The sequence below is a fragment of the Zingiber officinale genome, chromosome 9B (genome assembly GCF_018446385.1).
Source record: "Zingiber officinale cultivar Zhangliang chromosome 9B, Zo_v1.1, whole genome shotgun sequence".
NCBI lineage: Eukaryota > Viridiplantae > Streptophyta > Magnoliopsida > Zingiberales > Zingiberaceae > Zingiber > Zingiber officinale.
This window is the reverse complement of record NC_056003.1, coordinates 23,473,412-23,497,075: the sequence shown is the minus strand read 5'-3', so window position 1 is coordinate 23,497,075 and position 23,664 is coordinate 23,473,412. Positions and strand designations below refer to the sequence as shown.

The 23,664-nt window shown below is 38.8% G+C and overlaps 2 protein-coding genes across 4 annotated transcripts; both read left to right on the top strand.

Annotated features, from left to right (window-relative positions):
• The first annotated feature begins 163 nt into the window (after positions 1-163).
• LOC122024310 (probable sodium/metabolite cotransporter BASS3, chloroplastic) lies at positions 164-5,417 on the top strand. Of its 3 annotated transcripts, none has more exons than XM_042582909.1 (5): positions 164-638; positions 1,708-1,767; positions 1,884-2,190; positions 3,256-3,503; positions 4,817-5,417. In XM_042582909.1, the coding sequence occupies exons 1-5, from the start codon at positions 244-246 to the stop codon at positions 5,034-5,036; spliced, it is 1,230 nt and encodes a 409-aa protein (XP_042438843.1). In that variant the 5' UTR covers positions 164-243; the 3' UTR covers positions 5,037-5,417. The 3 variants fall into 3 exon arrangements, with proteins under 3 accessions (XP_042438843.1, XP_042438844.1, XP_042438842.1); XM_042582908.1 differs by having other exon boundaries at positions 165-638; positions 1,708-1,803; XM_042582910.1 differs by lacking the exon at positions 1,708-1,767.
• Positions 5,418-6,398: 981 nt separating this feature from the next.
• Positions 6,399-21,330, top strand: LOC122023837 (adenylyltransferase and sulfurtransferase MOCS3-2-like). The gene is made up of 11 exons (XM_042582215.1): positions 6,399-6,796; positions 8,176-8,268; positions 8,534-8,589; positions 14,421-14,485; positions 14,630-14,704; positions 14,802-14,880; positions 17,843-17,881; positions 17,993-18,101; positions 19,431-19,549; positions 20,152-20,271; positions 20,798-21,330. The coding sequence occupies exons 1-11, from the start codon at positions 6,520-6,522 to the stop codon at positions 21,176-21,178; spliced, it is 1,413 nt and encodes a 470-aa protein (XP_042438149.1). The 5' UTR covers positions 6,399-6,519; the 3' UTR covers positions 21,179-21,330.
• Positions 21,331-23,664: the final 2,334 nt, after the last annotated feature.

Genomic DNA, 23,664 nt, shown 5'->3' with positions numbered 1-23,664 from the left:
GCCCCGCCCATTTCTCTAACATAGATGCCGGTGAAGTTGTGGGTATGTTCGGCGTGATGATTTACATGTGGCCGGTTCGCGAATCACGCGATGATGCTCTACTTCTTTACTTATCGGCCTCACGAAATAAATATCGTACCAATTGTTTGATTTTTCCTTAAATTTTAAATTTAAAATCCTCGATTGTTCGATCGAACACCTTTGATCTATCCGACGTTCACGGACTGCTCGCCACCACCACACATGGCCGCTCTGCCCCCCTCCGCCTGCCGTGGTGGCATCGGCGCCGGCCGCTGTTCCCGGCATCATGTACAGGTAAAGGTGCTTCCTCTGCCTTCTTTGGCGCTGACGGCGCTGTCGACGACCCCATCCCTGAAACTAAGGGCTGCCCGCCGGCGGACTAGGTGGGGTTGGACGGCGTGCTCGACGTCGTTCCCGAGGCTGGGGAGGGTCGGGTGGCACCGCAGGGAGGGAAGCGCCTCGCTCCTCTCGTTTGGGGCAGCGCCCGGGGAGCTCCTCGCCGGTGGCGGAGGCAACCAGGCCTCAGATGACCTATCGCAGGCCCTCTCGGCGCTTCTCCCCTTTGTCGTCGCTGCTACTGCAGTCTCTGCCTTAGTCAACCCGGCCACGTTTTCCTGGTGCGTTGATAATTTCGCTACTCTTTTGGGTTTGCTGTGAAGTGTTGGTTTGCGAGGACTCGTGCTATATTTACTCGGTGGAGACGAAACAAAAGAGGAAGTAAAGCGAAGAACTATATTTTTACATTTATCTTATTTGCTTAGATCGAATTGAAGGGAGAAAAATCGTCTCACTTACGAACAAAATACGCAAATTTAGTTTAATTTGGCGGAAACAAAATAATAGAAAATGAATACAATTAAATTTCTTCCTTTCTGTATTTCTTTCCAAACTAAACGAAAGAAATAAATCAATTTATTTTTCTTTCTTTCTGTTCTTTGTAAACGTAGCATTAGCCAATGACTGTGTTTGAGGTAAAATATTTCATGAGAGGGGGAGAGGGGTAAATCTTTCGTCTTTGCAGTGGATTTAAACTGATATGAATCTTTAGCAAATATGTATATGATGAAGTCTAGCCTTTTTCATGTGCATGCCAATTCGATCAATGACTGCTGTTTTTCAATTCAAAGCTTGAAAAAATGGGAAGATGTGTGATTAATCTGAGGTCAATGAATTTAACACGATACATGAGCAGGTCTTGTTTTTGAATCCTCCTTGGTTCTCCATCAGTTAAATGTGTTGGGTTTGAGTCAGAGGAATCTCGTGAGGCTTATGAACCCGCTCACTTCTGAAGAGGGAGTGTTAAGAATAATAATACATGATCTATCTATTTTCTAAAAGTTAAGGTTTTGGGGATAAATTATCAGCCAATCATGTTTAACAAAATGTATATTTATGATGCATAATATATTGTCTTTCAGTGAGTCCGTAAGTGAAGCTTCATGAACCTTTGGCACAATGGATAGAAGGATTATGGGTGTTAAACCAATGTACTAGATTTGAGAATTTACTCAAACTTCTATTGATGTTTTTGCGCACACACAAAAAAGAAAATGTTTGTTTTCTCATCATTGGCTTAGGGTATTGTGCTTTAGAAAACAATAAACTCTGGATAGATGGGCATTGTACAGTCGCATTCATTTAAAGCTTATGATCATTGAGAAGTGATGTCTTTCTAATTTTTAATAGGGTTTCAAAAGAATATTATGCACCTGCTCTTGGTGGAATTATGCTATCCATTGGTATCAGGTTGTCCATTGATGATTTTGCTCTTGCTTTTAAGAGGTTCTTCTTCTTTTTCCCTTTCTGTTATAGTACAATTAATAATCTTGCTTGTGTATTTCATTGTGGCTCATCTGTTGCAGGCCTTTAGCTCTCTCTGTTGGATATATTGCACAGTATGCTCTTAAACCACTTTTAGGTTTGTTGATTGCAAAAGCATTCAGAACTCCAACTATGTTCTATGCTGGCTTTATCCTTACTTGCTGTGTTGCTGGCGCTCAGCTTTCTAGTTATGCTAGCTTCTTGAGTAAGAGTGATGTAGCTTTGAGCATTCTACTTACTAGCTCGACAACAATCTCCTCAGTACTTGTTACACCTCTTCTCACTGGTCTTTTGATTGGTTCTGTGGTTCCAGTAGATGGAGTTGCTATGTCAAAGTCCATTTTGCAGGTAAAAAGACAGATTTTTTCATAACTATGGAGATTACAGAATCATTTTTTCCATTGCTATTATTAAAATAAGTTTGTTGCTTATCTCTGGAGTATGATGGCATACATTCCCGATAGATGTTAAGAAGATACACTACTTAGCCTACCTTTTCTTTAAGTAGAAATGATGCTTTTTTGTTGTGCAAAATTAGCCAACCTTAGAAAGTAGAAACGATACCTTTTTTGCTTTGTGGTGCAAAATTAAAGAAATCTCAGACATTTTGTCAATTGATGAAAGCTCATGATTGTTTCAGAGCTATTGTTATCTAACATGCGAGGACTTAGAGAACAAAATACAATTTAAATCTCTTCTTTTCTGTGGATTAAAACCACATCAAGAGCTCCTTTTTTTTTCTGTGCTCTGTGCTGCTAAATGTATAATCTCATCATTTGAAATTTGTTTCCTAAAACATGAGCTTTCTTCATTTTCACTGCTATTGAGAAATCTAACACTTCTGGGTCTGGTCTAGAAATGACAGTTCAGCTATAAGCCTCAGGCCCTTAACCAGAAAATTTTCATTGTAGCTTCCTTTCAGCATCTGCAGGAAATGACATCTGATGTAGCACCTGAATGTTCATTCTAATAATGTAAGGACCTTGATGCATTCAGCAACTTTGAAAAACACGGGCTTGACCAGAAACTCTAGGCCTTAAGCAATTGTTCCTGAATTCATGCCTGTTTTGAAGATAATCTGTTTCAACCTTCCACTGGTCAAGAGTATTATGGTTTTCATGACACATGGAAAAACCATTTTATGGTACATATTTCTTCTTCCATGTTTGGGTCATTGGATGTGCTTGTTATTTTCAACTTTTGATATATTTAATGCGTCCCTTGTTCATTACCATGTGGGTTAATTTTTTTCTCGCTGTCTAGATTACTAGCCATTGCATTCTAGGTGCTTATACAGATATTTTCGTCTATGCATATCCATATAGACATGCAAATTCTAGAATCTCTGATACCACCATTTTGATTGTTCAGTTAGAACCAATGTATTACTGACTATTTTTGTTGGTTTTCTAGGTGGTTCTATTTCCTGTTGCCTTGGGACTTCTTCTCAACACTTACGCAAAGCCCTTTGTGAACCTCATCAGACCTATAATGCCCTTCATTGCTATGTTTTGTACATCATTGTGCATTGGAAGCCCTCTTTCCATCAATCGGAGTCAGATCCTGTCTTCAAATGGACTTATGTTACTTTTTCCAATTATAACATTTCATCTTGTTGCTTTCATGGTGGGCTACTGGTTTGCTAAATTGCCCATGCTTAGGTAAACTCCATTCTTAGTGTTTATACATTTAGCCCTTTCATTTTTTTTTTATTAATCATTTATTCTATCTGAGCTAACTTGTTTATTCGCATTTGCTTTTTGCAGCATGTGATATAATTTCCTTAGGCTTAGAGTTAAGTATTGGTAAGGGGGAGGGGAAAAGCCCATCCCTCATAAGAAAAGTATTTTCCCCATGATGGAAATGATTCCAAACATGCTCTTTCCTTGCCATTATGGCAAGGAAGTCACTCTTAAAGAAAAGTACTTTCCCAATTGTTACAAGGGAAAAAATTCTGAAAAAAGAAAACTTGACCTTCCGGGTGCATTTGCATTTATTTGCTCCAAAGGAAGCTGTTTATGCGTACCTCCTTGTGAGGGGAGGGATTCCCAAACTCCAATATTCATGGAGCTACATTGGTCAATTAGTTGAGGCGGGGTTGTGCTTTCTCCCTATCGTGAGCACATGAATAGAAGATGAGAGTTGCAAAAGTGAGGATGTTAAGGTGAATGTGCGGACATACAAGGATGAATAGAATAAAAAATGAAAATATTAAGGAGAAAGTTGGGTTGTACTAATTGAGAGAAAACTCAGGAGACACGTTTAAGATGATACAGACATGTATTTAGACGACTAATAAATGCTTGAGTTAGGGGATGTGAAACTATGACAAATGTCTCTATCAAACGAAAAAATAAAAAGTTTTGGTTAACAACAATAAAACAAGAAAAAAATTATTTAAATATAAATGAAGATATAGGAGGGGATAGAGCCCAATGACATAGAAGGATTCATATAGCCGACCCCACCTAGTGGGATAAGACTTGATTGTTATTGTTGCTGTTGTTGTTGGTTGTGTAAGACATACTAGGATTTGTCCTGTGTGTTAATAGTTGGCTGGTTACTATTTTTGCAATATCTACTTAGCATTTTGTTGTATTGAGAGGACAAATATCAAATAGTCTATTGAGTTGGACTGAATACTCTATAGCTGTGTAGCAAACTTCGACGTACATATTCATGAAACAAACTCATACACACTTTTCTTTGATCATAGACTTTCAGAAACTTCCATCCAAGCTCATACATATTCTTCCTTTGTATCTGGATTTGCCATTTACTCATATTCTGTGTGATGTTTGAAACATATACCACGACAGCAGCATTTTTTTTTTTAAATTTTCTACTCGAGCAATTGCTGGCATCTACTTGTGACATCTTGTGACATCATTTCGCTTGAGTTCTAGTCTGTGAACTGCATTTGGTGTTGAAATTATCCTCAATCCTTAAACCTTTTTTCAATCTCTTCTTCCAGGCAAGAGGAGTCAGCTTGCAGAACAATTTCACTGTGCACCGGAATGCAGAGCTCCACACTCGCAGGGCTTCTTGCGACACAATTTCTAGGAGGCAGCCATGCAGTTCCCGCAGCTTGCTCAGTCGTGGTGATGGCAATAATGGGTTTAAGCCTTGCATCCTTTTGGGGCACTGGATACAGAATCAGAGACATCCCTTTACTGGTTCTGCCCGACTCCTGAGAGACTCATGGGATGGTAATCATGGGCCCTCTCCAAAACCGGCTATCCTTTTAGCTTCTCGTCTCGGCAGGGAAGCATGGCAGAAACATCGACGGTACCACCATCAGAGAGCTTCTAAATTTCCAAGATCCAGTTGCATATACAAAGCGGAAGCTGTAGCATAGTAGTACACACTACTGATCGAAAGTTGGTTGATATTTACACAAGACAAGGTTGAGAAGCTACAGTTGAGGGAGTTAAAAGTGGCATCTCGACTGTCTATTAATTTAACGTCATTCATTATGAATAGCGCTAGATGAAAATTATTACATCTTTTGTCGGTAGTCCTTTGAATTGTATCGTCCGATATATACAAAGAAAATAAACGTATATATCTTTTTCGATTGTATCGTCTGATGCGGCGATAAATAATGTATTCTCTGATATGTAGATCCAAAAAAACGAGGGCAAATCCTGGATCACTTTTTGCGGTCTAGGGGATGGTCTTTTAGTATAGATTGGTGAAATGAATGGTCTCTATTCATAAAATAGGTAGGGATCATTTATCCACGTCAAGGGACCATCCCCTGGACTGTAAAAAATGGTTTAGAGGATCCTAGCGGACAAAAAATCTATCTATTGATTTTTAAATCAGCTTGATCCAATAGAAATTGGTCACCTGTTTCTACGTCACGTGCGGTGCATTTGCCAGTCTGTTGATCTTGAGTGGGGGTCTTCAGACAAGCAATGTTTTAAAAAGCGCTAAGCGTGGCGAAGTGTCGAGTCCAAGCTTCCAGTTTTATAAGTTTAAGCGAGCTTAGGATAATTTTAAGCGTAAAAAAATATTTTTTATTTTTAAATAAAATTTAATTATTTTAAACAAATAAATAGATCAAATAATACTTAAACATAATACTTAAACATGATAAATTTAAAGTTCATGTATAAATTTCTCACATGTTTAGAAAGGTAAAAGTCACAAAGTTTATAATATCCATTAGTTTTCTCGATTAGCAGGTAAATAGGGGGTTTATGATAGATTATAACTTTTCTCTCAAGAATTAAGAGAAGTTGTGTCTCTTCGTTTTCTCTAAATTTTTTTCCTTATGTTTTTTAAAAATTTACAAATCAATTAAAATTATAAATAAAAAATCGTGCTTAAGCGCTATTAAGCGCACTTAATCATGCTTAATTTGGTCAAATATACTTTGATCATTTTTTCCCCGCTTTCACCTAAAGCGAAGTTTTTCTTCCTTGCTTCGCGCTTAAGTGCGCTTAAACGACGCTTAATGACGCTTTTTAGAACACGGCTGAGACAAGGGATAAGTTGAGAAGCGGGGCCATTTCGACAAAATAAGTAAATTATGGGGGTGAAACTAACTTTTCCCATGAGGTTTGGAGATTCAAATTGCTGAAACCCTAAACACGAGCGGAGAGCCGGAGAAGCTGCCGAGAAAGCAAGTGTGCCAAGCCACTCTCCGGCTACTCTCGTGGCTGGCTGGACATGGAGCCGATGAGTAATGGTAGCGGATCATCCGGCACTGATCTCCCCCGTGAGATCGAGAGGCTCCGCGCCGAGAGAGAGGAACTTGAGAACCGAATCCGTCTTCTCGAGGCGGAGCTCGAAGCCCAGGACGCCACGCCGGAGCGCCAGAACGCGTACTGCGGTTTGAACCCTTTTTTGTGCCCTCAAATCAATGGCAATTCGCTCAGCGCCCTTAGCCCTGAGATGATCCAAAGATATAGCCGCCATCTCTTGCTTTCTGATTTTGGCGTGGAAGGTCGGTTAGACGTTTGGTTTAATTATCTGGATTGAATGCTATCCTATTTTTTTCCTGAAAAGGCAGATTCCTAGGAGATATATTTTGTTATCACTAGGACCATTGGTGAGTAGTGTAATAATTTTTCTCTGCTCAAAGGAATCTTTTTTTTATTTCCAAAACTTCTGAATTTGAATTTAATCGTGGGTGTGTAGCATGTTACGATTCTTAATGGTTTAGAAGGGCTGGGAGAAAAGGATTCTCCACCTTTTTTTTGCTGAACCTTTCCTCCCATCAGAGTTCCAGTTAAATGATCCGTCTGTGGAACCAGAGGAACTGATTCTCGACGTTTCCTCTTGTTTTTCAGTCAGTCGAGAACCTGAGATCATAAAATTTCATTGTTTTCCCCATGTGTTGTAATTTTGCAAAGCTGGATCTGCACTGGTCTTCGCTTCAGCTGTAAACCCGATGATACGGTTCACATTGATAATTTTTGGTTGTTTGCAGAAATTCATTCATGTCCAGTGATCGTGACCTCAAAATCTAAATTCTTGTTGTCTATTTATCCCATGCTTGATAGAAAAGTAATCAAAGTATGTGACATATTTTATTTCCTATTGTGTGTTTTACCTTAGTCTGTATAACTGCTTTACATTATGTTCAGATGTTGGTTCATATAGAATCACATTTAATATTGGTGACTATCAGTTAATGTGCCCCAACTCATGGATTAAAATTTCATACTGCGTTGGGCAAAATTTGCCGTTCCATCCACCGCTCAGCACTGGCACAACGGGCCACTGTGGGGTTGTGGAGGCTTCGTGATGCCACGGTGACCTCCACGGGGTTTGCTACAATCCCTCATTTTTTTCTTTTTCTTTTAAAATTATTTTATTTGTATTTTTAATTTTTTTAACATTTAGGTTATTTTTTTTATTTTTAATTAATATATTTTATATTTAAAAAATATTGAAACCAGACACAACACAGTACCGAAACCCTGTTGTTCTTGTCATAAATTGAAACTCCAATACGGGTCAAAATTTTAAACCATGTCCGACTCCCAAATCCCTAGCCTGTATTAGGATTGAGGAGATCACAAATTGATGTTTTTGTTTTTTGGTATTCATCTTGATAATTTTATAGTAAAAAAGAACTAGGCAGTAACCTTTTTGTTAAATATTTGACATAGCTAGTGGCTTGTTTGGCATCGAATGAGGAACATTGACCTTTCCACCAATTGGTAATTTTCTTTTATGATATTCACCTTGATAATTCTATAGTGGATAACATGCTGTAAAAGAAATAGTTAGTGCCTTTTTCTTGAATATTTAAAATATCTAGTAGCTTATTTTGGAGTTTGGTGAGGAACATTGACCTTTTCCAGTGATACTATGCAGGGCAATTGAAACTATCAAGGTCTTCAATCTTGGTGGTTGGCGCTGGAGGGTTGGGATCACCTGCGGCTATGTACCTTGCCGCATGTGGTGTTGGTATGTAGGTTTTTGAAAATTTTCTGCACAACATGCATGCAGCTGTTGCATTGATCTAATGCTGCATTTTCTCCTCATTGGTTTTTACAGGTTAAGCCAATGTTTATATTTCAGAAAAAGATTGATTTGCAGGCTACAACATTTTATTTTTTTTCAAATGCCTCCACTAAATTTGCATCCACTTCCATTTTGCTTTCCTTTAAAGGCATCTTCTTAACTTCTATGGCTTGTGTCTTGTGTTTAGACTTGATCTCGTTTTCTGTAGGTTGCTTAGGTATTGTGGATGGCGACATTGTGGAGTTAAACAATCTACATCGGCAAGTATGTATATCCTCTTTGCATTTCCTCTTTATTTTCCCTCTGCGAACATGTATATCTCTTACCATACACTATTCTACTTAGGCTTCATCATAGTGCTATTATAGGACAAATGAAGAACATATTAGGAAATTCCTCATCTTGTTAATAATTATTTATTTGTAAGAAATTTAATGATATAAAATTTTATATTTTTTATGCTATGCTACTTCACGTATGAAGCTCGTGACGAACCAGTCATGGTCGATCCCAAGTCCGAATAAAGGAGGAGGGTTGCGTTAGGCTGACAGTCATGGTCGGTCTCAATCCCGGATAAAGGAGGAGGGTTGCGTTAGAATGCTTGTCAATGTTAAAATTATGACAAATATTCAATAAATGAATCCATTAAACTATTGTACTATGTTGTTCCCTGGAAGGAACACGTTGCAGATCCGATTGTAACGTCTCGGCAAGGACCGCTACATCTCCAGAACTCAGGTGTAGTATAAATATGTAAAAGTTTGCGTTGCAAGGTCCGACTGTAACGTATCGGCAAGGACCGCTACATCTCCACGAGAACTTGGGTGTAGTGTTAAGTAGGCAAGAGTTCTCACACCATAGGTTGGATAAGAATAAATATGATAGGAAAATTAATAATATAAGATTTGGAACATAGGAACCCTCATTGGTAAATCAATGGAGGTAGTAGATACGATGATTAGGAGAAAAATTAGTATTTTGTGTACAAGAGATAAAATGGGTAGGCGAGAAGGCAAAACTAGTAGAGAACTTGAGTTTTAAGTTATGATATACAAGAAAGAGTAAAGCAAGAAATGGAGTGGGTATTGTTGTAGATAGTTCGTTCAAGGATGAGGTTGTAAGAGTAGTTAAAAAAGAGGATAGAATTATACCCCTTAAGATAATAGTGGCAAAAAAATTATGAACATAATTACCGTAAATGCACCGCAAGTAGGATTAGATTAAGTTATCAAATTAAGGTTTTGGGACAACTTAGATGAAATATTATAAAACATTCCGCTAAATGAAATGATTTTAATAGGAGACAATCTAAATGGACATGTCGGAGTGAAAAATGAGGAATATGAGAGGGTACATAGGGGTTATAGGTTTGGAACGAGAAATGAGGAAGGAAAACTATTAGATCGATCGCACGTGAGAAGGGGGGGGGGTGAATCACGTGGTTTTCAAAAAACTCGTTTTCTCATTTTGAAATCAAAGTATACGAATGCAACGGAAAAACTAAAAAGAACGAGAATACAAGAAGACACAGACAGTTTACTTGGTTCAGAGCCTTTGACGACTCCTACTCCAAGACCCAGATCCTGCGGACCTATCGACGGGTAATCCACTAAAGGTCTCTTCCGGTACCTCCAGAAGAGAAAATCGAGTATAAAGAAAGTTGAACAAGTGCAACACACTGCACTTGTCCTTTTTGCAGTAATTAATTACAAAAGTAAATTATCGACACTTAGAGATTAAAGTGGGAGTGCTTGTGTCGATGTCAATGCGATCGGAAGTTCTCGGAGCAGTCGTCGAGCGTAACAGCTTTGCAGTAGAGTCGTAGCAGGAGCCCGGAGCAATCAGAACCTCAAAAGAACGCGTAGTAGCTCGAATATGTGTTGTTGATGGTTGCTTGGTCGAGCCTATCTTAGGTACATAGGGGTTATAGGTGTGGAAGGCGCCTTGACGAAGGCAAACTATTAGATCGATCGCACGTGAGAAGGTGAAAGGGGGTGTGAATCACGTGGTTTTCAAAAACTCGTTTTCTCGTTTTGAAATCAAAGTATACGAATGCAGCGGAAAAACTAAAAAGAACGAGAATACAAGAAGACACAGACAGTTTACTTGGTTCAGAGCCTTTGACAACTCCTACTCCAAGACTCAGATCCTGCGAACCTATCGACAGGTAATCCACTAAAGGTCTCTTCCGGTACCTCCGGGAGAGGAAATTCAGTATAAAGAAAGTTGAACAAGTGCAACATACTGCACTTGTCCTTTTTGCAGTAATTAATTACAAAAGCAAATTATCGACACTTGGAGATTAAAGTGGGAGTGCTTGTGTCGATGTCAATCTGCCGACCGCCATCGAAAGTTCTCGGAGCAATCGTCGAGCGTAACAACTTTGCAGTAGAGTCGTAGCAGGAGCCCGGAGCAATCGGAACCTCAAAAGAACGCGTAGTAGCTCGAATATGTGTTGTTGATGGTTGCTTAGTCGAGCCTGTCTTATATAGGCTGTGAAAGGCGCCTTCCATAGGCGTGGAAGGCGCCTTCAACTGGTCAAACTCTATCCCGAACGACTTGGCTCTTATCTGCGATGACGTCCAAGTTTATCCTGCGGAAGGCGCCTTCCATGGCCATGGAAGGCACCTTCTATGATCAGTGCGAAGGCGCCTTCCATAGCCATGGAAGGCGCCTTGGGACACTGTTCACCCGAAGGTAATTTTTCTTTTTTGTCCTGCAAAACAATGTTAGTCCAATAAACCTGCAAGACAAGTGTTAGCATAATTATAATTAAAGAGCAGTAATTAGTTACTATCCTCCTGGACCAAGAATTAGTTAAGGTCTCAACTTAGGGATCTCAAATGGACCTAAACTGGACCGACGCCAGTTTGCCAGACATCCTGTTGGTCACTCTCCTCCAGTGATTTATCTTTAATTTACCAGTTTGCCAGACATCCGGTTAGCTCGTCGACCTGTCTAGACTTCATGCTAGCTATCTGGTCGGCCCGTTGACCTAGCTCGACTTCTTGCCAAATATCAGGTCAGTCGGTCGACCTATCTGGACTTCGCGCCAGCTATCTGGTCGGCCCGTCGGCCTAGTTGGATTTCGTACCAACTATCCGGTAAACCTAGTTGAATTTCCTGCACACTTAATGTGGTTAGATCACAACAGAATCTAACTTAACTTATTTGTCATTCATCAAAATCCGGATTAGACCGTTAGTGCAAATTGCACCAACAAAAACTATATTAGATTCTGCAATAACATATGCCCTTATATTAGCTAATATGTTTTAAAAAAAAATACTTAGTCACATTCAAAAGTGGGAATAATAAATCACAAATTGACTTTCTTATGGTTAGGAAGAAGGATAGAAAGATTTGTAAAGATTGTAAGGTCATCCCTGAAGAAAGCTTAACTACCCAACTTAGGTTAGTAATGTTGAATATTTGCCTCAAACATAGTATTAATAAAAAAAATATATATACAACTTCTAGAATTAAGTGGTGGAAGTTAAAGGATGAGAAGCAAAATATATTTAAGGAGAAGGTAGGAGTACAAGCATTAGGTGAAATGTACAGTGATTCTAAGAGTGTACTCGGTGAGGGGACATGTACCACTAAGTAAGGAATTTTGGTGGTGGAATGAGAAAGTATAAGAGAAAGTAAAAGAAAAATGAATAGCTTATAAAGAATTATATAATTGTAAGAACGAAGAAAACTTAAAAAAATATACAATAGCCAAGAAAGAAGCTAAAAGAGTAGTGAATAAAGCAAAAAATAAAACTTTTGAACGATTATATCAAAAATTGGATACAAAAGAAGGAGAAAGAGACATTTATAGAATAGTTAAAGTGAGAGAAAGAAAGACAAGAGATTTTATCCAAATAAAATGTACTAAAGATGAATGTATTAGGGTACTAGTAAACGTTAGAGAAATAAAAAAATGATGGAAGAGGTATTTTATCAATTTTTAATGAAGGTTTAAACAACCAACTTAACTTAGGTAATTTAAGTAGGTTAAATGAGTATAAAAATTTAAATTTTATCGTAGAATTCAAACTTTAGAAGTAGAATAAGCTTTAAATGGGATGTACAATGAAAAAGTGCTTAGGGAAACAAGGTATTGAATGACTTACAAAATTATTTAACATGATATTAAAAACGAAAAAAATGCTTAATTAATAGAGGATAAGTTTTCTAGTTCCCTTATATAAGAACAAAGGAGATATATAAAATTGTGCAAACTATAGGGTATTAAACTAATGAGCCATACTATGAAACTTTGGAAAAAAAATAATAGAAAAAATATTAAGGAGACCACGGTGACCGAAAATCAATTTGAGTTCATGCCTAGAAGGTTGACAATAGAAGTTATACATCTTCTTAAACAATTAATTGAAAAATATTGAGAACAAAAATAATATCTACACATGGTATTCATTGACTTAAAAAAAGTTTATCATAGAGTTCCAAGAGAAATTATAGGGAGAATTTTAGAAAAGAGAGGTGTTATCGTAACATATATTGAACTAATTAAGGGTACGCACGAGGATGTAATGACTAGAGTAAAAATTTCAAGCGGAGTAACCGAAGCATTTTCAATAAAGATGGGGTTGCATCAATGATTAACTCTAAGTTCCTATCTTTTTACACTAATTATAGACGAACTCACTACACACATTCAAGACACAGTATCGTGGTGTATGTTGTTTGCAGATGATATTATTTTGATAAATGAAACACGTGGAGAAGTAAATGCTAAACTAAAATCTTGGTGGGAAACACTAGAAGGGAAAGGTTTTAGGCTTAGTAGAATAAAGACGGAATATATGGAATTTAAGTTTAACAATATTAGACATAATGAGACAATTGTTAATATAGGAGATGACAAGTTACCCAGAACCGAAAGTTTTAGATATTTAGGATCATTTTTATAAAATGATGGAAGGATTGAGAGAGATGTCTTATATAGAATACAAACAGGATGGTTAAAATAGAGGAAAGCGTCGGGTGTTTTATGTGATTGTAAAATATCTCTAAAACTTAAAGGAAAATTCTACAAAACTGCAGTTAGACCTACTATGCTTTATGGAGCTGAATGTTGGGCACATGAGCAAAAGATGAGAGTTGCCGAGATGGGGATGTTAAGGTGGATGTGTGGACATATGAAAATGAACAGAATAAGAAATGAAAGCATTAGAGAGAAAGTTGCATCTATCGAGGAAAAACTTCGAGAGACACGTTTAAGATGGTATAGGCATGTACTTAGACCAAGGTTTAAAATTTTGACCCGTGCCGAGGTTTCAGTCCTAGACTGAAACGATAAAGTTTCGGTACCGTATCGTGTCGTGCCGATATAGTTTCGGTATTTTTTAAATATAAAATATATTAATTAATAGTCTCTTTAGATTATCTCTACCATAACTAGGAGTTGATTAAAAAAATTAACCTAAGTTTAATTTAAAAAAATCTGAAATCTGACACCACTCGCGAGCTCGCACGACTTCGGTGCTGTTGCAGGGTTACGCAACCAGCCATGGTCGCGGGGATTGCATGACTCTTTCGGCGCGACCACGTTGGTCGTGCGACCCCTATGCAGTGAGCGCAAGGTCGAACGATGACTCCACGGTGATAGCGGAAGGGTTATGCGACCTCTCCGCTACTGTTGCATGGTCGAGTGACCCCTCTGCTGTGACCACGGGGTCGCGCAACACGTCGCACTTGTCCTGGGTCTGGTGCCGAGTCGTGTCGATGTCAGTCGCCGAGCGGAACGAGGCGTTTCGCCCGTTTCGACCGTTTCGGCACGGCACTTTAAACCATGACTTAGACGACCAATAAATACTCCAGTTCGGCGATGTGAAATGACAAGCATGTATATCAAACGAGGAAGACCAAGAAAGACTTGGTTAGCAACAATAAAACAAGATAAAATTTATTTAAGTATAGATGATGATATATTAAGAGATAGAGTTCAATGGTGTAAAAGGATCTATATAGCCGATTCCACCTAGTGGGATAAGGTTTGGTTGTTGTTGTTATTTACTTCACGTATGACTAGATTCTTATTTTCATTATTAGAGTTTGTATTCTTGCTGATACTCTGATTTCAGATTATTCACAAAGAAGCATATGTGGGTGAATCAAAAGTGAAATCAGCAGCTTCTGCTTGTCGCGCGTATGTAGATGCCCTTTGCTGGATCTGTTTAATATGAGAATATCTTTTTTTCGTGTGCGCACGATAAACACAATGAATAGTTTCCAATTTCTCTGTGTCGAATTATATTTGAGGACTTTATCAGATTGAGTTATATGATTCCAGGATTAATTCCTCTGTGAAGGTGGTTGAACACCAAGATGCTTTGAAGACAGCGAATGCATTGGATATAGTGAGACAGTATCCTTAACAAAGTCTATATATTTTTCAAACTTCACTTCTCCATTCAATAGTGGCTAAATTATCTTGCTTTCCAAGGCTACTGTTATTTCCAAAGATATGATGTTGTTGTTGATGCAACAGATAACCTTCCAAGTCGTTACATGATCAGTGATTGCTGTGTTTTTTTAGATAAGGTAATGTTTGGTTAATCTAATTCCTAAGAAACCTTCAAAGTTTTGCTGTTAGTTCTATCAGACTCAGATTTCATCACTTGCCAGCAGTTCATGGTGATTACAGAATTGATGCCACCTAGAAATTGATGGATAAAACTCTTAACTTCAAGCCTAAGTTCAAAATAAAGATACTACAACACCTTGGTTTCCGGCTACAGTGTAGCCAAATATGATGGATTCTTATTGGTGTTTATTCAATTTACAACATTATTCTCTTTGACACTTGCTGTTCATGCATATGGGAGTTAGCCTTTGTTATCTTCTGATTGGGGATCAATACGACAGTTGAAAAATTGAAGTTTCAAATCAAACATTTTCTGAAGTGTCAATATTTGAGTGTCTAAATTCACAATTTGCTATGAATACCATAGGGCAGCCTACCTATTAATATTTATCCATCCGCTTGGGTACTGTACTGTTGTCCTGTGAGGTGATGAACAACATCGTTTATACCTTTATAGTGTTGTTGACATATAACAGTCATCAAGGTTCATGCCATACTATACCTATGGTATGTAGCAGTCCATCTTTGAGTTTGATTCTCTAATAGCCATTTTCTTAGGTTATGAGATCAAAATGACTGAAGCAAATTGTCCTCATGAGTAATCCAAATTTAGGCCTTGAAATCAATAGTCTCAATTATCTTATTCTTACTTACCTCTATAAGCAAATTAAAATATATTTGCTTTATGATGCAATATCAGTTCTTTTGTGGAGGTTGATATTTTGAAAATTAAGCTTGATTTCTGCTCTTTCTCAAATTGTATCTCATGTTTGTATTACCTGGAAAGAAGTAGAGCTTTCCATGAACCTCCAATTTCATAGAATAATCTTAATACAATTGAGGTCTTGGCCCAAAACTTATGCAGTGGAAAAGGAAAGGATTAGCAGTGGATCAGCAACCGTGGGAAGGAAAGATCAGTGAGAAAGGATCAGCAGTGAGTAAGGGAAACTCACCAGGCCATGAGCTTGGCCACTGTGAGCTCATGATTAGGCCTTACAATTGTGTGGCTGTCGTAAGTTCTTGACAAAGCCTAGCTGCCATGAGGCTGCTGCGAGCTTACGGCTAGGCCAACTTCTGCAGCCTTGAGCTTAAGGTGGCCTTGTGGAGACTTCTTGACCTGGTCTGGCTTCTATGAGGCCTAGGGGTGTCAATTCAGGTGGGTCGGGTCGGGTTTGTCAGGTCAATTTTTTTTTTTTAAATCACAACCCAAATCCGATCAGAACCCAAATTCAACTTGAAACCCTAAACTTGAACCCAACCCGAATAACCCGATAAACCTGATTCAAAACGACTTTTTTTTTGGCTATTTTTCATATAAGTATTTATTTTTATCTAAATACATCAACATTATTGTACTAACATTGATATTAATATACATAAAAGTATAATTTTCAAAATAAAATTTGATTTAACCCCAAAAAACACACTAAACCCTAAATTCAGGTTGACTCAGCCCGATCCGAAAATTTTAAACTTGAAACCCTCCAACCCGAACCGGACCTGAACCTAAAAATTCTCAACCTGAACCTGATTTTTTTCGGGTTGACTCGGGTTGGGTTGTTGGGGTTGGTGACTTGGCCTGGCCATCATGAACTAACGACCTCGTCTGTCACCTCATACAGTCATATTGGCATGTTGTTGGGGGCACACAGAGAAGAAGTTGCGGTAGTCGCCTTTTGGGTGGACAAAAAATGAGAGGACCTTGGGTTTCATTAAGTAAACGAGGGAATCTCGACTCATGCGATACATCCTTTCCCTCTTCCATTCTTAGGAGTAAACAAGGCATTAGTGTCTCAAGAGGTTATTGTGTGCTGATGGATGGGTGGAAGATGAATTTTGTTTGTGCCAACTGACACAAAGTGATATTTTAAACCCTGATATGTAATAAATATTTGCATTGAATCTATACATATTGATTAGGGGAATAAAGAATTTAAGAATTAATACTATTAGAATCACCTTGTAGCTAACGCAGGTTGTGAGCCTGAATAAGTCATCTTCTTCACTATAACCATGACATAATTTATAAGCCCCTAAAAGAGCAGGGTCACCTTATGTAGCTTCTTTTTCTTGTCAGTGTCACTTGTGTGGTCACTGCCAAAACCCATTTTCCCATGGGCTAGAGCATCTCAGAGAGCTATGAAACATTGTAGGTGACAACTACAACGAGGTGCCTACATCCACAAAATGGAAAATAAGAGATTGAAGAGGTTGTGATGGGAATATACAAATGACACATTAAAGTGGCTTGTGGATTTGCAAGCAAAGGCAAGGGTTCTACACATCTTGGGGTCGCAGGAAGATTGAAGGTTGAGGGAGAAGAAACATAGAAAGTAAATAGGCAATTGAACATATTAGAAATGTTTTCATGGCAATTGTTGAATGGGATTGTTCAGAAGGAGAAGCTGCAAGCTTGAGCAGAGTAATTCGATCAGTGATCAAGTGAATTTTAGAGATGAAGTAGGAACTAATTAATGGGAAATAATATTTCCATTTTATGTAATTAGTTGCATAGTTTCATATGGTTAATATTCAAAATCTATTACAAACCATCTTGAATGAGGACTATTCAATTGAAACCTTTATTCAAGGCAGTTAATTGCATAATTTTCAATGGATAATTCCCCCAAACAGATGATAATATACCATTTGAAGCTTGCATTTGTTTTTGATATTTTGAATGTATAAAATTAATAATGCAACTGTCAAAATATGATACGAGAATTAGAAAACAGATGGCAATTTCTGGTCAGTTATTCAAAATAAAAGAAAAGGCTTAACCAGCAAATATTAGAGAAGACAGGTGTTGAACACGGCTTCGTCTATATATATATATATATATATATATATATATATATATATATGACATTGAATTTGTTATGGCATCCTTCATGACTGGTTGCTTGCTCTTCCTTGCAGCCTCTAATATCAGGTGCAGCATTGGGCTTGGAAGGTCAGGTAGTCTTATACTAAAAATCTGCTTCCTTTGGATGGCATTGCTGTATTGTATAGAACCTAAAAGATTTGAGTTCCAAACTGTTATTTCTAAGACAGTTCACTTTTATGTAGCTCACTGTTTATCATCATAATGGAGGTCCTTGTTACCGGTGTCTTTTTCCCACCCCACCACCTGCTGCGGCATGTCAAAGATGTTCTGATAGTGGTGTTCTTGGGATAGGTGAGTTGCAAATCATATAATCAGTTTCTGCCAGTGATTTTCTTACCTCTCACAAGTTTCCATCCATGCTTAGTTTCATAAAGATCTGCTTAGTTCGAGTACGTCCTGTTGTATCATTGGCAATCAAAATCATGGTTTGAAATCTCATACTGTGTTGGACGAAACGGTCGAAACATATCGTTCTAATAAATCATTGAAACTCGATACCACTCGATACCAAAGTTCAAAATCTCAAGTTGTGTCAGGTAGTTTCAATCTTTAATCGGAAAGATACTATTCCAGTATCATGTTGACGCTCTGATGTATAGTGTAGGTGATAGATTAGAGGTTGAAGGAGGAAAGAGATGAAGCAAAGGAGGATACATTGTCTTTGCTGAGTGGTATTGAGTTTCGGTAATTTAGTGGAATGATATGTTTCAATTGTTTCTCCCGTCATGGTACAATATTTAAAACCATACTTGGCACAGATAATGTCTCATTTCTTTTTCAACTCTAATCCATTATCGACACCATGCATCGAAATATCAACACAATATCGAAATGACTTGAGATTTTGTAACATCCTTTCTTTATTCTCTATGTGCTTGGAGGGAGGGAGGTTGGAGAAAAAGGTATGGGTGTAAACAAACCGAGCTTTAGCTCTGTTCAAGCTTATTTAATAAAAATCTTATAAAGCTCGAGTCAAGCTCGAGCCCTATTTATCGAGCTTAATTAATAGAATTGTTGTCCTTATAAATTAGGTTAAACAGTTATCTAATACATGAAAATTATATATTTTTTTATTTTAACATATTATGAATAATTTAATATTATAAAAATTTATAAATTACTATATTTTTATTTTTTGGAATAAAAAATTAAGAAATAAAATTTACAAATAAATTTTACACAAATTAATAAGAAAGCTTATTCATAAATTGTTCATGAATGTTAACGAACCAAGCTTCTTCGAATGTGCGGTTCATTAACTTTGTTCATAAATGAGTTTTATCGGATCAAATACCAGTTGTGTGAATCACTGCAACATGACACTGGATGTACGGTGGTACAACTATTTCTTTCTACCATTAGTTGATAAAATTCTTTGATTGTGTTTTTTCTTATGCAATTGATATGCTTATGAAACCATGTAGATTTTTTTTCTTTGTAATTATCACCGAAAGAGTACTATTAGTTGGTGAAATTCTCTTCTATTTGCCAATGTAATTGATATGCCTCTGAAGTGGCTTAGACTTTTTGTTGTCTTTTTCTCTATAATTATGAATAATCTATTTATTGCTCTGAACTTTTTTGGTGGTCTGGTGCAACATGTCTATATTGGCTAATTAGTTCCGGGAGTGATTGGTTGTCTCCAAGCTTTAGAGGCCATAAAAGTTGTCTGCAATGTTGGTGAAGCTCTCTCTGGAAGAATGCTTCTTTTTGATGCATTATCTTCTCGATTCCGCACTGTATGTTACTTGACTCTAGTAAAAATTCCACTTAGCTTGTCTCTCATTTTTTTGTTTTTTCAAATTCATTTTTATTTGTATACTATTTGTAATGTTATGATAGACATGTAACTGGGCATGCATATCAACAACTTGAGCATGATGAATAATCTTATTGACTGAATTTTCTTTTTGGATTTGGATTATTTAGTATACCGTGAATCTTTTCCTTGGTGCTTGATGCTTCACTCCTAAGATGTAAAGATATTCGCAATTTGGCAGTTTGATCTTGTATTTTGCATATGGAAAATACCCACTGTGCAGGTGATGAAGCTCTGAATCTTCTTTGTAGCTGTCACTATATTGCATTACTGGACATTTTTTCAAACGTGTTTTCATCATCTACCTAAAAACCAAAGGACATTTACTAGAGAATAAAAGATTAGGACATTTACAAATTATCTTTTATCCTCTAAGATATTTACAGCTTCTAATTTAAATAAAAGTTGGAGGTCACTAAGGACATTTACAAATTATTTTTTTCCATGGTCTTCTCTAGTATATGAGATTGGTAATCTTTATAGAATTATTTGATACTCACAAAGCTGCACTACTTTTTCTAGGTCAAGATTAGAGGAAGATCTCCACTTTGTCCTGTTTGTGGTGAAAATGCTGTGTTTACTTCAGAAATTTTTGAAAGTTTTGATTATGAGAACTTCACTCAATCCCCTATGTCTGACAAGGTAAGCTTGCTACTTACATAGTAATGTATGATGTTTTGTATTGTTAATATAACATTCAGCAAGTTGTAGGATTTAATTATCTCAGTTAATTGAGTTACTTTTAAGTTTTCAACTTGTATCGGTTTACTTCTCCATCTGATGTAGTTTGGTTGCTTTATTTTATCAATTCTTGTAGATAGTTGTCTTGCATGATTCTTAATATCTGCTCCTGTAGAAGTATAATGATATATAAACAACTATCATTTGCAAATGATGAACGCTGTTAAATTGTTTAAAATATATTTAAAACGGAAGTATTTCCCTCCATTTCATGTGGGAAGGCCAAATTTTATTCTTTTAATTTTTAGATGGAAGAAGGTTACTAGGGAAAAGAGGAAACGTTCTAAATTTCTTAATGAGAATTAATAGAATGGTGAATTTTGTTGAATGAGTTCAGGAAAAGTTTTAATTAGTCTAAGACACATGACAATATGACAACATGGTTGGGAAGAGCTCAATATTTCTGGTATAATTATTTATCTTGCAGGCAAGCAACACACTGAGCCTGATTCCTGAGACTTCACGGATCAGCAGTAAAGAGTATAATGAAATTGTTAACAATGGCGAGCCGCATGTATTGGTGGATGTAAGGCCAGCACATCACTTCAAAATTACAGCTATTCCCAAGTCAATTAACATACCTCTGTCCACTCTAGAAGATAAGCTTTCTACAATCGATTCAATTATGAAGGAAGCAGGGCAAGATTCCGCTAAATGTGCTGGCTTGTATTTAGTTTGTAGGAGAGGCAACGATTCCCAGAGGGCTGTTCACTTTCTCAGCAAAAATGGTTTTCCTCTTGCCAAGGACATTGTTGGGGGGCTTCAGTCTTGGGCACAAGATGTTGATCGCACATTTCCAACTTATTAAGGAACAATTGTTTATTAAGATATGACTATATATAGTATGAAAATTTCGTGTTTCTATAAAATACTTGATCGCACATTTCCAACTTATTAAGGAACAATTGTTTATTAAGATATGACTGCATATATAGTATGAAAATTTCGTGTTTCTATAAATTATTATTGGTTGTGATTTGTTAGACTCAAGTGACATGGAATGGATCATTTCATCATGGTTGTCTCAAGTTGTACCCACCATTATGTCTTACAATCTGATGATATTTATTGGATTTTGTGACTGTTGTGTCATAGTTGCTTTAAGGACTTCAGTGATGCATGGGTGGTGGCTAATGGTATATGATGCGGATGTAGCATAGGTGCATAAGAGAGATTATAGAGATATAGAGAGATATTTTTGTCATTTGGTTGCTTAGGGCTTGAAGATGCACGGTTCATGTGTTGCAGTCGAGGAGGTGGGGCGCGTCTTCTCTGTCGTCGGGGAAAACAAGGGGGGCACTGGTCGCACACACGCCGTCACCACCTCTCTCGTCGGCGAGCCAGCGGTCCTCCCTCTCCTCTCACTGGCAGACGCCCCCAACCTTCTCGACGCGGACATCGTCGAGCGGCACTGCAGCCTCCTCACGCCACCTCCGTCGGCGCGAACAGGGAAGAAAGCTTCTTCTACGTCTCTCGCCGTCGCGCCGTCTTTCCTTCTCCTCTCTCCCTCTCCGCTTGCTGGGAGACGCCTCCGACCACCACTTCTCTCCTCATGCGTCACCCCCTTCTTCCTTTTGCGGTTGGGTCAGCGCCACCAGAGAGGGCTCGTCTCCGTTCTGCCACCACCAGGGGCCTACAGCCACCACGCGTCGTAGCTTCCTTCGCTGGTAGCTACCGTGCTCCATAGCCTCTTTCGTCGGCAGCCCCCACGTGTCGTAGCTTCTTTCGCCAGCATCCACCGTGCGCCACAGTTTTTTCGCTAGTAGCCACCACGCGTCGCAGCTTCCTTCGCCGGCAGCCACCGTGAGCCGCATCCTCTTTCGTCGGCAGCCACCGCGCGCCATAGGCTCTTTCGTCGGTAGTCACCGCGCGCCACAGCCTCTTCCACCGACAGCCACTGCATGCCGCAACCTCCCTTGTCGGCAGTCTCCACGTGCCGGCAATCCATGTGTCGGAAGTCCACTCGCCGACTTTGCCTCAATTCCAATTCTGTGTCACTATTGTGTTCCGACCCCTGTGCCAATCCAGTTTGTGTGTAGTATCCCGAGCTACAGTCGTAGTGCAACCTGTTGTTGTGTTTCGACCTACGCGCCTTGTGGTGTTTCAGCCTGCGTGTCATATTATGTCCCGACCTGCGTGCTGATGTCATCTCCCGACTTGCGTGCCGCCATTATCTCTCGGCAGATATGTCATTTTCCGGATCCAGGTCGCGCTCAGCTCTAGGTAGGCAGATTCGGCTCCTCAGTTGACACATTCATCTACCCTTCCGAATTACGACGACTTGATCAGCATCGTGACCAGCTCACCGATCCATCCGAGGGCGTCCCCTGGGCCAGGATACGTCGTTGTACTCATCCTGTATTTATTTTGTTGTTCTATTATTATTCAGCTGCTTACATATTCATGGGACCCGCTTCGAGCATCGAGGTATCGGGGACCGGGGCAACCCGGTCGCTGCTGCGGGTACTGTTGACCAAAGGGCCTCTGACGACTTGGTCAACACAGAAGATAGCTCACCATCCAGGTCATGGAGATGCGGTCAACATTCCAGCCACGTCACATCGATAGTTCCATCTTCTCATATTCCCGACAGGATGATATTGGCGTCGTCTGTGGGAACTTCGCCTGATCTGGAACGTGAAGATGGATGATGCCGAAAAATTCTACCATCCTCATGGCCTCGGTGGGTTTCGACGAACATATCATATTCCCCTCACTCCACGGATATTCGGGAGTCGAGGAACTGAGTCAGATCCTCTGCTGGTCGACATGTCATTTTTTCCGTTATATTTTCTCGTTTGGTCATAAGATCCGTCACAATTCCCTAATCGAAGACTCCCGTGTCAATCGGCCGAGTTTATATTATAGTTGAGTCACGGGTTCAACGTCGAAGACTCCCGTGCTGATCGGCCGGGTTTATATTATAGTTGAGTCACGGGCTCAACGTCGAAGACTCCCGTGCCAATCGGCCGGGTTTATATTATAGTTGAGCCACAGTCTCAACGTCGAAGACTCCCATGCCAATCAGTCGAGTTTATATAATAGTTGAGTCACGGGCTCAACGTCGAAGACTCCCGTACCGATCGACCGGGTTTATATTATAGTTAAGCCACGGGTTCAACGTCGAAGACTCCCATGTTGATCGACTGAGTTTATATTATATCAAAGTCACGGGCTCAATGTCGAAGACTCCCGTGCCGATCGGCCGGGTTTATATTATATTAGAGTCACGGGCTCAATTTCGAAGACTCCCGTGCCGATCGGCAGGATTTATATTATAGTTGAGCCACGGGT